This window comes from Coregonus lavaretus, assembly GCF_964263955.1.
Source record: "Coregonus lavaretus genome assembly, contig: HAP1_SCAFFOLD_3321, whole genome shotgun sequence".
NCBI lineage: Eukaryota > Metazoa > Chordata > Actinopteri > Salmoniformes > Salmonidae > Coregonus > Coregonus lavaretus.
Window position 1 is genome coordinate 16,690 of NW_028164499.1, and position 14,696 is coordinate 31,385.

The following is a 14,696-nucleotide window of genomic DNA, read 5'->3' on the forward strand; positions in this document are numbered from 1 at the left end:
AAGATCTCACCCCGTGGGGTCAAAATGATCACAAGAACGGTGAGCAAAAATCCCAGAACCACACGGGGGGACCTAGTGAATGACCTGCAGAGAGCTGGGACCAAAGTAACAAAGCCTACCATCAGTAACACACTACGCCGCCAGGGACTCAAATCCTGCAGTGCAAGACGTGTCCCCCTGCTTAAGCCAGTACATGTCCAGACCCGTCTGAAGTTTGCTAGAGTGCATTTGGATGATCCAGAAGAGGATTGGGAGAATGTCATATGGTCAGATAAAAGCAAAATATAACTTTTTGGTAAAAACTCAACTCGTCGTGTTTGGAGGACAAAGAATGCTGAGTTGCATCCAAAGAACACCATACCTACTGTGAAGCATGGGGGTGGAAACATCATGCTTTGGGGCTGTTTTTCTGCAAAGGGACCAGGACGACTGATCCGTGTAAAGGAAAGAATGAATGGGGCCATGTATCGTGAGATTTTGAGTGAAAACCTCCTTCCATCAGCAAGGGCAATGAAGATGAAACGTGGCTGGGTCTTTCAGCATGACAATGATCCCAAACACACCGCCCGGGCAACGAAGGAGTGGCTTCGTAAGAAGCATTTCAAGGTCCTGGAGTGGCCTAGCCAGTCTCCAGATCTCGACCCCATAGAAAATCTTTGGAGGGAGTTGAAAGTCTGTGTTGCCCAGCGACAGCCCCAAAACATCACTGCTCTAGAGGAGATCTGCATGGAGGAATGGGCCAAAATACCAGCAACAGTGTGTGAAAACCTTGTGAAGACTTACAGAAAATGTTTGACCTGTGTCATTGCCAACAAGGGGTATATAACAAAGTATTGAGAAACTTTTGTTATTGACCAAATACTTATTTCCCACCATAATTTGCAAATAAATTCATAAAAATCCTACAATGTGATTTTCTGGATTTTTGTTTCTCATTTTGTCTGTCATAGTTGACGTGTACCTATGATGAAAATGACAGGCCTCTCTCATCTTTTTAAGTGGGAGAACTTGCACAATTGGTGGCTGACTAAATACTTTTTTTCCCCACTGTATGCTGTGTGTATAAACAGTGTAACTAAAATTCAATGTACAGTAGTAGAAATATTAGAATGAGCTATGTCGAGAATACAGTATTTAAATACACAGTGTGAAATGGGAAGTGTCCAGTGGTTTAATGCCTCTATAACATGGGGCAGCAGCATTGGATGTGTGTGTGTGTGTGTGTGTGTTTAACTATTCTTGTGGGGGCCAGAAGTCCCAACAAGAATAGTAAACTAACAGAAATTTGACCAACTGGGGACATTTTTTTAGTCCCCACGAGGTCAAATGCTATTTCTAGGGGGTTTAGGGTTAAAGTTAGTGTTAGGGTTAGAATTACGTTAAGGGTTAGGGTTAGGAGCTAGGGTTCGTTTTAGGGTTAGGGTTAGGAGCTAGGGTTAGGTTTAGGGTTAGGGTTAAGGTTAGGTTTTTGGGTTAAGGCTAGGGTTAGGGTTAAGGTTAGGGTTAGGGTAAGGGTAAGAGTATGGGTTAGGTTTAGGGTTAGGGGTTAGGGAAAATAGGATTTTGAATGGGACTGAATTGTGTGTCCCCGTGAGGTTAGCTGTACAAGACTGTGTGTGTATGTGTGTGTGTGTGTGTGTGTGTGTGTGTGTGTGTGTGTTTGTGTGTGTGTGTGTGTGTGTGTGTGTGTGTGTGTATGGGTCGTTCCACGAAATGCCTTTTGCGTCCTTTGATATTTTAAGTAGAAATTGTGCACCAATATTGAATTTTAAAATCATTTTAAATGAAGTGCGCTATAGACCACATGGAGAATTCAATAAATCTGATTTTTTTATATGAATAAAGGCTTGCTAAAGGCCTAGTTATTTTGCTGCTTTGACAGTCATTTCTGAAGATTATTATTTACATTCCATGTGATTAGTGATGAATTTGCGTCTGTCCCTCATTTTAAGGTAAACCCTGAAATGCCAACAATTTACCCCTTTAAAATAGTGTACCATTCCACCAAGTTAAATGATTCACAGCAGGTGACATCGTTTGGGTCTTCTGAACAGCATGGTGGAAAAGGAAGTAAGTATTCTCTCTCTTTTTGGTCTATTTATAATTGTTTTATCATCTTTGACTGAGATGGTCGCGCTCAACACCTCAACCCTGTTCGCTCAATTAATGTTAGGAAAACTTGAATTTAATTAAACTTTCATTATGTGTGGAACATAAGTATAATTCCTCATTTCATGAACACCATGTGTTCCCATGCTCTTCACCACATGAGGAGTAATGGTTGATCTTCACCTAAAACCTCAAGCCTGTTATCGTCAACCTGTTAGCGACTCAACAGTTTGATATTATATGGGAGTTTACTTGTACAAGGGATACTTAAACAATGAGCAAATGTTGGATTTATAATAAAAAAAAGTTTTTAAATAATAGTTAGAAAGTTACATAAGTGTTCATAACAGGGTTGACAGACAGTGTGGTAAAAGTGCATATAAAATGCTCTTAGTTCACATTATTTTAATGCCTGAGATGGGAAAAATAGTTTTTCCATAGGCTAAACATTTCCTCCATGCAATTGAATGTTGAAAGAAGAGATATTTTAAAGTTCATTTCGTAAAAGTTTGCATGTCCAAAAGGCACTAATTTTGTGGAACGAGTGAGTGAGCATCACCTGGTAGATGGCTAGTGGTGACTGTTCAACAGTCTGATGGCCTGGAGATAGAAGCTGTTTTTTAGTCCTAGCTTTGACGTGCCTGTATTGTCTCCGTCTGTCAGACGGTAGCCGAGTGAACAGTCCGTGGCTCGGGTGACTAAGGTTCTTAATGATCTTATTGGCCTTCCTTTGACACTGAGTGCTGTAAATGTCCTGGAGGGCAGGCAGTGTGCCCCCGGTGATGGCGCACCACCCTCTGGAGAGCCATGTGGTTGAAGGTGGTGCAGTTGCGGATATATGTGATGCAGCCTGACTGAATGCTCTCAATCGTGCATCTGTAGAAGTTTGAGAGGGTCTTAGGGGGAGATGGAGATGGAGGGAGAGAGAGAGAGAGACTGGGGCAGAGTGGATATCACTATTTCCCAGAGACAAACTCTACTTACAGCCTGGGAACCAAGATAGAAATAGACCCAACAGATTTGCCATGGGTAGTATTTATCTAAACACCTTATTGACCACTCAGGACATTAACTCTCATTCTGTGATGTGTGTGCAATCCCTCTACATTAGACCTGCTATACACCGCAGCTAAAATCTCTCTTTTTCATAATTTTTCTCTCTCTCTGTGCACTCATTCCAGCCCTGCCTTCCAGTGCTTACTCAATGGCAGAATATGTTTAGAGTGACGCTAACCATTCATATGATAGTTATGATGCTACATGACAACCCAGAGTAGGTCAACAGCACATGAAAGGGAGGAGAGTTGGTTTAAACAATATGTGAACATGATTAGACTTGGAGAGTAAATGTTCTATTTAGATAACATTTGTGGGGGAAATTGTGGGCAATAAAATAGTTAATGTGGTAACTGGTGCTTCACAATATCAAATTGAGGGCTAAATGTAAAACCAGTCGTTCTTCCTTCTCTGTTCCCATTTCCCATTCTGCTAGCTGTTGGCATGGGAGCCAGGTCAGGAAGATGAGGTCACCATGGTTACAGTGAGACCTAACTTCCAGGATAGTGTGCATGTGGGCTACGTGACAGGGCTGAAGAAGTTCAGAGAGTACTACACCTCTGTGCTTTGTTTCACTACGCCTGGGGATGGACCTCGCAGCCCTGCTAAAGGCCTGAGGACACATGAAGACAGTGAGTTCAAAATGCGTGCGCACGCACGCACTCACACACACACACACACACACACACACACACACACTCACACTCACACTCACACTCACACACATAAACACACACACACACTGTTGAATGGACATGGCCAATCATACTGAAACATGCCCACTGGGTCAAATATATTATTCAGCACAGCCTAACAGCCTAGTTCTACAGCTCTAATGAATGCGTAGGCTACATTTGGGTTTCTGCACACATTCACACATAATTGGGACACATTTTCTCAAGAGATAATTGGTTGGCCATACTGTACTAGGCCTCTACTTGTCATTACTGCTCAGTGTAAAAGCCCATAAACAGACCTATTAAATTACACATAATAAACATAGTTTGCTATTTAAGACATCTATGTAATTATGAATGCCATTGAGATCCATGGGATCCATTGTGTTATCGTTCTCATCATAATAACCACTGTGCCCTCCTCTCTAGCTCCTGGGGCTGTGGGTCACCTGAGCTTCACAGATATCCTGGATACGTCTCTCAAAGTGAGCTGGAGAGAACCTGGAGAGAAGAATGGAGTCCTCACAGGTACGCCACGCAAAAGACATTAGAGATGAAGAAGATGACCCACTTCATGTTAAGAGTTGTCTTTATTCTCAATGGATCTGACCACCCATACATTTTAGTCATACACATCCCTCTGTTCATCAATGTCCTATGTTTCTCTTCTATTAGGCTCAGTTCATATTTGTTTTTAAAAAAAACTCTACACAAATAATATTGTGTTTATTGATGAATTTGATTGATTCTCTGTTCCAGGCTACCGTATCTCATGGGAGGAGTTTAACCGCACCAACACACGGGTGACCCACTACCTCCCCAACGTGACCCTGGAGTACCGCGTCACAGGGCTGACTGCCCTCACAACCTACACCATCGAGGTGGCCGGCATGACCTCCAAGGGCCAGGGACAACTGTCCTCCTCCACCATCTCTTCTGGAGTACCTCCAGGTCAGTACCCAACCAGTCCCTAACCCTACCCCGTTATCCCTAACCCCAGCCAGGGGAAAACTGTCCTCCTCCACCATCTCTTCTGGAGTGCCTCCAAGTCAGTACTACCGACACATGACTCCCACAGTCCCTTGTGAGTCCCAAAAGGCCCCTTATTTACTTTATAGTGCACTACATTTAGATGCAGCCCTGACCATATCAGATGCAGCCCTGACTGAGCTCAGCCAGAGTGCTAGCTGGTATCCTGATTGCTAGCCTCAGCATCACTAACCCTCCTCAGTCCATGTCCAGGCCTTACCCAAAACTTGTCCGCTACTCCCAGAACCCAGCCTCCAGCGGGCTTCCCGGTCACCCCAGTCACTTCCATCCCAAAACTTCCCTAACCTCTCACCATTTCTACAGAATCCTGACTGACAGTAACTGTGTGTGTCGGTCTTGCTCCAGACACTATGAAACCGTACCCCAGTCAGTCAGGCAGGCAGAACTGTGACAGACAGAGAGCCATAAAGTATGAGACTACACCAGACCAGGGGACTTACTTCTCCACTTCAAAACAGATTTTAATACACTTCACCCAGAAACCCGGCCAAAAGTAAGAGCCCATCGAGACCATTTAGGATAATTCCAGTTTACGATTTCCTATTAAAACATGCTACAATGTATTATAAAAATACAATACTTCCAGTCAATTATTATTGCACCGGCGGCTCCCCCAGACACTATACTATATGTCTTTCAGAGCTGTCAAATAAAAAGACCCATTCTATCGAGGGCTACAGTTAGTAAGATATAGAGCTATGGTTATCGTTCCCAGAATGGTGATTACTATGGCTATAGCTCTACGCATCCACCCTAGAGATCTCTCTCTGTGTTTTTGTCTGAATAACCAGTCATGCTAATGATTTAAATGTGCTGATTTTACTATTCTGGTCATATAGTCTATAGTCCATTTCATTATGAGCCAGTAGACCCACTCCATCACCTTGAAGAGTTGGCCCCTTTCACTATACAGTGCCCTATGGTGTGCTTGTGTATCAGGCTTGCATCCCAAATGGCACTCGTATTAGTGCACTGCTTTTGACCAGGTCCCATAGGGCTCTGGCCAGAGGTAGTGCACTATAAAGGGAATAGGGTGCGATTTGGCATGATGCCTTGTGCAAAGGTGAGGTCTGTTGTTTTACTTGTAAGCAGAGTTTATGTATTGGTGTATTGGTACGACATTATGAAAAGGGATTAAATGAAGGCGACTGAACTAAATCACCATAGTGGTTGCCTGGCAATTAGTCACGCTTGTCATTTCACATAAGAACTATGCAGAGAACGAGTGCAGCAGCTCACTGCCTTTTCCTAGATCCCATCTAGTCCTGCTGATCTGAAAAGTTTTGTTTATTCTTATCTGAGAACTTTGAGTGGAGTGAAGCGAAACTCTCATGAGAGCGAGATAATTCAAAAGCATTGGCTCATCTCCGGTGCAATATCAATTTTAGAGCACAAGGGTGCACTGTCACTCAGTAATATATTTCCCTGTAGGCAACTTTTATAAGACTCCGGAGCACAGATATGAGAACTGAGATCCAAGCCTGAATAATCCTATTGATACTTTTCATTTAGAAAGACTTATTGGAGAACTAAGTTAATCTTTAATTTGTGAATATAGTAGATGCATAGTTCTGAAAACAATACTTCCTAAACCAGTAAGGATTTAAAAGATAGAGAGATATAATGTAGAAAACCTAATTCATTTTTTTTTTTAAGCATTACATTAGGCATAGAGACGACTGTATTATGTTTTCTGCCCCACTCATGACTTACAACTCTTTACTGTATTAAAGGCCCTGTCTGACCCTCTCTGTTCCTTCCCTTTCTCCATGTATTATTCCCTCCTTTCATATGGAAAATAACGGTATGTGTTAAAACTCTCCCTCCCTCTCTCGCTCTTTCTTTCTTTATTTCTGTTTCTCTCACATTTTCTCTTTCTTTATTTTTCTCTCTCATTTTCTCTCTTTCTCTCTCATTTTCTCTCTCTCTCTCTCTCTCTGTCTCTCTGTCTCTCTCTCTCTCTGTCTCTCTCTCTCTCTGTCTCTCTCTCTCTCTGTCTCTCTCTCTCTCTCTCTCTCTCTCTCTCTCTCTGTCTCTGTCTGTGTAGAGCTGCCTGGTCCTCCCACCAACATGGCCATCTCCAACATCGGCCCTCGATCCATCACCCTCCAGTTCAAACCCGGCTATGATGGAAAGACCTCCATCTCTCGCTGGCAGGTAGAGGCCCAGGTAAGAAGGTCTTCTTCCCCAGAGAGAGGAGCTCATCCTGGCCTTAAAGTCTCTGACCGCTCCCCCCTGATCTGTGACCCACATTGACTATGAGTCCCAAATGGCACCCTATTACCAATATACTGCACAACTTATAGGGTGCCATTTGGGATGCAGCCTATATCATGTTGTGTTGTGTGTTGTTGTTGTGTTTAGGTCAGTGTGATAGGAGACAATGAGGACTGGGTGATTGTTCACCAGCTGCCCAACGAGCCTGATGCCCGCTCCATGGAGGTGCCAGGACTCAACCCATACACCTTCTACAGGTAAGCTACTATATACCCACTTTCTACAGGTAGGCTACTATATACCCCTACACCTTTGACAGGTACTATACTTAACTCCTATACCTTGACCCCTACCCATTCTAGAAGTGTGAGGCCCACCTACCCCCAATTTAACACAGCCTTAACTCTATTCTATTCTATTTGTAGAACCCTGTGTTTTTCCTGACCATGTAACCTGGCCACAAAAAACTCTTATGGAATCCTATGGATCACTCCTGTGATAACTTTGCTCTTGTTTCCTCTCTCCCGCTAGGTTCCGTATGCGTCAGGTAAACATTGTGGGTACCAGTCCTCCAAGTCAGCCCTCCAGAAAGATCCAGACCTTGCAGGCCCCTCCAGACATGTCCCCCGCCAATGTCACCCTGCGCACGGCCAGCGAGACCAGTCTGTGGCTTCGATGGGTGGTACGTGACGTCTCAACAGACTGACATTATGATGTGATGCTCTGAGTTTATCATCAAGTGATGATGACTGGCTGTGTGTCTTTGTGTGTTGTAGTTTTTGTCTCGTTTCCTTCTTTCATTTTCCCTCTTTCTCCCTCTCCCTCTCGCTCGCTCTCTCCCTCTCCACCCCCCTTTCTCCCTCTTCCTCTCCCCCTCCCTCTCCCTCTTTCTCTCTCACCCCCCTCCCAGCCCCTACCAGAGTGGGAGTACAATGGGAACCCAGATCTGTTGGGCTACCGGGTCCAGTACTCCCGTACAGGCTCCCAGGGCAGGGCGCTGACCCATGTGATAGCTGACCGGCTGGAGAGGGAGTTCACTATCGAGGACCTGGAGGAGTGGACAGAGTACGAGGTCAGGGTTCAGGCTCTCAACGGCATCGGGGCCGGGCCCTGGAGCCAGCCAGTCAGAGGGAGGACCAGGGAGTCTGGTGAGATTACACATCACACTCTATGTCTGCGCCTCAAATGGCACCCTATTCCCTATACAGTATAGTGCAATACTTTTGGCCAGGGCCCATAGGGAATAGTGTGCAATTTGGGACACACACTATATGATAGTACACTATATGATAGTACACAGAAAATCCTCCAGTGTTGAATCAACACTGAGAGTGTTAAATTAAGACTGAAAGCCTGGACCCGTATAGACACAGGAAAGTATTAAATTAACACACTGCTTGGTGTAAAGCCTTATTTCCCAGAGTGCCTTGCCTTTCGAGTGAATTGTAGAGTTACCACCCATGACTGTATTTGTTAGTGATAGAGACATGGTTGTTGCATTCATCCATTTTCAGTCATATGGACATCACCAAGTGAGATCCTGAGGGAATGAAATGTTATTATTTAACACAATACGTATTTCATAAGGCCTTATTTTGAGGGCCTACACTCTAAACATAACATTTAACTCTGTAAGTGTTGAATAAACACTCATTGGTGTAAAATAACCCCAGTGTTGGTGTTAATAACCAGAGTTGAACCAAAACCACACCCATCATTATCATATTTCCCAGCAAGCTCTATTGCAGGTTGATTTTAAGAATTGTTTCTTTCAATATCTATGTTTTTGCATGTACATTGATTGATTAATGAATGCTATGCTTTCTCAAATATACACTAACGTTCAGAAGTCACTTAGAAATGTCCTTGTTTTCGAAAGAAAAGCAATTTTTTTGTCCATTAAAATAACATCAAATTGATCAGAAATACAGTGTAGACATTGTTAATGTTGTAAATGGCTATTGTAGCTGGAAACGGCTGATTTTTAATGGAATATCTACTTAGGCGTACAGGGGCCCATTATCAGCAACCATCAGTCCTGTGTTCCAATGGCACGTTGTGTTTGCTAATCCATGTTTATCATTTTAAAAGGCTAATTGATCATTAGAAAACCCTTTTGCAATTATGTTAGCACAGCTGAAAACTGTTGTGCTGATTAAAGAAGCAATAAAACTGGCCTTCTTGAGACTAGTTGAATATCTGGAGCATCAGCAATTGTGGGTTTGATTACAGGATCAAAATGGTCAGAAACAAAGAACGTTGTTCTGAAACTCGTCAGTCTATTCTTGTTCTGAGAAATGAAGGCTATTCCATGCGAGAAATTGATTATCTAAACTAATCCAATATGTTATTTGGATTTATTGCACACGTTACTGAAGTGGTTGTTCCAGTTTAGATGCCTTAGGTAGTCTCATATTTCAGTATTAAGTGGTTAGTATCCCATTGGGGATATCACTTGAGGATATTACATTGGGATTTGCATAGGCTTTGAATGAGCTCATATGCTTCTGTAAGCTTCATTAAAGCTACAAAGTGACAGTGTTAAACCTTAACGTGAAAACAATTCAACATAGCAGATGAACCGGAATGACATTTACTCTCACGGGTGGCCAAAAATTACTTGTTGCCAGCCACACCCCTATTAAGCCAAGCCTCCAGTCTTTTGATCTGACCCGCTGGGTCATATCTCAATAACCGAGCATCAACAAACCAACCTTGCTCTTTAAAAATAATAAGTGACCAAATGCCTGCAACCCAGCAATTGGGTCATTCAAATAACCCAGTATTTTTTTTTGCGTAAGCCCTCAAAATAATGCCTAATGAAATACATATTGTATTGAGTTAAATAATTACATTTTAATAACATATTCACTTAGGATCTCAATTGGTGAAGTCCATAGGACTGAACATGGATGTATGCAACAAGCATGTCTCTGTCACTAACAAATTCAGTATTGGGTGGTAACTCTACAATTCACTCGAAAGGCAAGGCATTCTGGGAAATATGCAAATAAAGCTTTACACTAAGCAGTGTGTTAATTCAACACTGTTCAGTGCCTATACAGGTACCCACTTTCAGTGTTCACTTAACACAGGGGAATTTGCAGTGTAGTTACATTTTCTTTGATTACGGTATATCCTGTTTTATTTGGTTAATAACATCTCAACAGTTGGTGGAGTCTCACACACAGCACTGATGTTCAGTCTTTAATTTAGGCACTCTTTGATCTACACACTTCATTAATTTTAGGACATAAAAGGCATGGTCTAATGTATGTTCCTATGGCTACTGCTTCAACCACCCACACTATTAGACCCACTGATCTACAGTACCAGGCTCTCAGACACACACACTGTGTGCAGGTTGTATTCACCCATGTGAATACAATCTGACTTCCTGCATATTACCTCTTTTATCTACCCACGCGTATGGTATGGGGCCAGGGTCATTTTATTCTTCCTGCCTCATGGAGCCATATGAAATGGACACCAACCTGTCTGCCTGCCTTCTGCTCCTTCACACAGTATTTCTCTCTCTGTCTCTGTCTCTGTCTCTGTCTCTGTCTCTGTCTCTGTCTCTGTCTCTCAATTCAATTCAATTCAATTCAATTGCTTTATTGGCATGGGAAATATATGTTAACATTGCCAAAGCAAGTGAAGTAGATAGTAAACAAAAGTGAAATAAACAATAGATATTAACAGTAAACATTACACTCATTAGTTCCAAAAGAATAAAGACATTTCAAATGTCATATTATGTGTATATATACAGTGTTGTAACAATGTGCAAATAGTTAAAGTACAAATGGGAAAATAAATAAACATAAATATGGGTTGTATTTACAATGGTGTTTGTTCTTCACTGGTTGCCCTTTTCTTGTGGCAACCGGTCACAAATGTTGCTGCTGTGATGGCACACTGTGGTTTTTCACCCAGTAGATAAGGGAGTTTATCAAAATTGGGTTTGTTTTCGAATTCTTTGTGGATCTCTGTAATCTGAGGGAAACATGTGTCTCTAATATGGTCTCTCTCTCTCTCCCAAAAACAAACTAAAGTGAGGCATGAGTTGTTATTTCATTACGCTTTGTCTTGCTGTCTCTGGATGTTCTTGTAGAAGAGGCAAAGGGTTAGGATGTTCTCTCTCTGTCTCTGTCTCTGTCTCTGTCTCTGTCTCTGTCTCTGTCTCTGTCTCTGTCTCTGTCTCTGTCTCTGTCTCTGTCTCTGTCTCTGTCTCTCTGTGCTGGTGCAGTCACTGTGGATACCAGACTTTAGGGAGAGGGGAGTAGAGGAGGAAATTGGGAACACATGGGCTAGAATGTGGAATTCCTCTGCATTTTTTCATTTTTTCCACTCACTCCAGCAAATTCTTCCGAATCAGTGTATTATGTCCAGGGACGAGTGCCAGGAAGGAGCCGTAGCCTAGCTGGCCTGTTATAGAGCTGTGCTTTCTCTGGAGCTACAGCCACGCCTGGGTTAGACACTAGGCCTCAGTGGTTCACCAGTATGTGTCTTCAATGCTACACACGCAAGCACACACTCTCACACACACTCACACACACACAAAGGCCCATGAACATCATGGAACGCATGGCAAAAACTGGATGTCGTCGTTTAGTTCATAAAAGTGTATCTTTCTTTTATTAATTTTTTATTCTCTCCAGTCCCCTCCTGTGGCCCTACCAACATGTCAGCCTTCGCCACCACCTCCAGCAGTATCCTGGTGCGCTGGTTTGAAGTACCGGAACAAGACCGGAATGGACTTATCCTGGGCTACAAGGTGTGTGAGGCGTTCAGTTATCACCCTCGCCTCCAAGAAGGATACAATACTGTACAACTAAATAATTCCATTACTCACTCTCCTTTCTAATCCAATATCTTCCTTCTCTCTTGCCTAATTCCACTCTCTCATCCCGTCTCTCTTCCACTCTGTCTTCCCCTCGCTCTTCCCATCTTCCCTCTCTTCTCCCCTCTTCCCTCTCTTTTCCTCTCATCTCTTCTCTCCCTCCTTCAGGTGTTGTATAAGGAGAAGGACTCAGACTCGTCCCTCCAGTTGTGGACAGTAGAGGGGAACGCCAGCCACAGTGTCCAGCTGACTGGTCTGGGGAAATACGTCCTCTATGAGATCCAGGTCCTGGCCTTCACCCGCATCGGAGACGGCATGCCCAGCTCACCGCACATACTGGAGAGGACCCTGGATGACGGTACACCCTGCGCTGCCTAATATCTACCTGTCTAAATTTCCAATACCTATAAAAGCCTTAGATATTGAACAGTGATGTACAGTCATGGTCAAAAGTTTTGAGAATGACACAAATATAAATGTTCACAAAGTCTGCTGCCTCAGTTTTTATGATGTCAATTTTCATATACTCCAGAATGTTATGAAGAGTGATCAGATGAATTGCAATTAATTGCAAAGTCCCTCAGTGATGTGCTTTGCCATGAAAATGAAACTTAATCCCCCCCAAAAAAACATTTCCACTGCATTTCAGCCCTGCCACAAAAGGACCAGCTGACATCATGTCAGTGATTCTCTTGTTAACATAGGTGAGAGTGTTGACGAGGACAAGGCTGGAGATCACTCTGTCATGCTGATTGAGTTAGAATCACAGACTGGAAGCTTTAAAAGGAGGGTGGTGCTTGAAATCATTGTTCTTCCTCTGTTAACCATGGTTACCTGCAAGGAAACACGTGCCGTCATCATTGCTTTGCACAAAAAGGGCTTCACAGACAAGGATATTGCTGCTAGTAAGATTGCACCTAAATCAACCATTTATCGGATCATCAAGAACTTCAAGGAGAGAGGTTCAATTGTTGTGAACAAGGCTTCAGGGCGCCCAAAAAAGTCCAGCAAGCGCCAGGACCGTCTCCTAAAGTTGATTCGGCTGCGGGATCGTGGCACCACCAGTGCAGAGCTTGCTCAGGAATGGCAGCAGGCAGGTGTGAGTGCATCTGCACGCACAGTGAGGCGAAGACTTTTGGAGGATGGCCTGGTGTCAAGAAGGGCAGCGAGGAAGCCACAAGGGCAGCGAGGAAAAACATCAGGGACAGACTGATTTTCTGCAAAAGGTACAGGGATTGGACTGCTGAGGACTGGGGTAAAGTCATTTTCTCTGATGAATCCCCTTTCCGATTGATTGGGGCATCCAGAAAAAAGCTTGTCCGGAGAAGACAAGGTGAGCGCTACCATCAGTCCTGTGTCATGCCAACAGTAAAGCATCCTGAGACCATTCATGTGTGGGGTTGCTTCTCAGCCAAGGGAGTGGGTTCACTCACAATTTTGCCTAAGAACACAGCCATGAATAAAGAATGGTACCAACACATGCTCTGAGAGCAACTTCTCCCAACCATCCAAGAACAGTTTGGTGACGAACAATGCCTTTTCCAGCATGATGGAGCACCTTGCCAAAAGGCAAAATTGATGACTAAGTGGCTCGGGGAAAAAAACATCAACATTTTGGGTCCATGGCCAGGAAACTCACCAGACATTAATCCCATTGAGAACTTGTGGTCAATCCTCAAGAGGCGGGTGGACAAACAAAACCCCACAAATGCTGACAAACTCCAAGCATTGATTATGCAAGAATGGGCTGCAATCAGTCAGGATGTGGCCCAGAAGTTAATTGACAGCATGCCAGGGCGGATTGCAGAGGTCTTGAAAAAGAAGGGTCAACACTGCAAATATTGACTCTTTGCATAAACTTAATGTAATGTCAATAAAAGCCTTTGACACTTATGGAATGCTTGTAATTATACTTCAGTATACCATAGTAACATCTGACAAAAATATGTAAAAACACTGAAGCAGCAAACTTTGTGAAGATCAATACTTGTGTCATTCTCAAAACTTTTGACCACGACTGTATACATTCAAATGTTATTTGTTACATGCTTCGTAAACAACAGGTGTAGACTAACAGTGAAATGCTTACGGGCCATTCCCAACAAGATTATAACACAAGGAATAAATACACAATGAGTAACGATAACTTGGCTATATACACGGGGTACCAGTACCAAGTCGATGTGGAGGGGTATGAGATAATTGAGGTAGATATGTACTGTACATATAGGTAGGGATAAAGTGACTAGGCAACAGGATAGACAATTAACAGTAACAGCAGCACATGTGATGAGTCAAAAGAGTGCAAAAAGGGTCAATGCAAATAGACCGGGTAGCTATTGGTTAACTATTTAACTAACTATTTAGCAGTCTTATGGCATGAGGTAGAAGCTGTTCAGGGTCCTGTTGGTTCCAGAACAGTCTATGACTTGGGTGGCTGGAGTATTTGACAATTTTTAGGGCCTTCCTCTGACACCGCCTGGTATAGAGGTCCTGGATGGCAGGGAGCTCGGCCCCAGTGATGTGCTGGGCCATACGCACTACCCTCTGTATCACCTTGTGGTCGGATGCCAAGCAGTTGTCATACCAAGCGGTGATGCAGCCAGTCAAGATGCTCTCAATGGTGCAGCTGTATAACTTTTTGAGGATCTGAGGGCCCATGCCAAATTTTTTCAGTCTCCTGATGGATAAGAGGCGTTGTCGTGCCCTCTTCACGACTGTGTTGGTGTGTGTGGACCATAATA

The 14,696-nt window shown here is 43.4% G+C and overlaps 1 protein-coding gene across 1 annotated transcript in view; it reads left to right on the forward strand.

The window, feature by feature from the left end:
- The window catches only part of LOC311116963 (protein sidekick-2-like), a gene marked incomplete at both ends in the record, with an annotated part of 58,408 nt that overhangs the window by 16,559 nt on the left and 27,153 nt on the right, over nt 1-14,696 (forward strand). Inside the window, 9 exons of the mRNA XM_084191969.1 lie at nt 3,602-3,797; nt 4,272-4,370; nt 4,602-4,793; nt 6,940-7,061; nt 7,257-7,366; nt 7,641-7,791; nt 8,020-8,257; nt 11,771-11,886; nt 12,121-12,310. Coding sequence (XP_084048095.1) covers nt 3,602-3,797; nt 4,272-4,370; nt 4,602-4,793; nt 6,940-7,061; nt 7,257-7,366; nt 7,641-7,791; nt 8,020-8,257; nt 11,771-11,886; nt 12,121-12,310 — 1,414 coding nt within the window. The remainder of the gene's footprint in view (nt 1-3,601; nt 3,798-4,271; nt 4,371-4,601; nt 4,794-6,939; nt 7,062-7,256; nt 7,367-7,640; nt 7,792-8,019; nt 8,258-11,770; nt 11,887-12,120; nt 12,311-14,696) is intronic.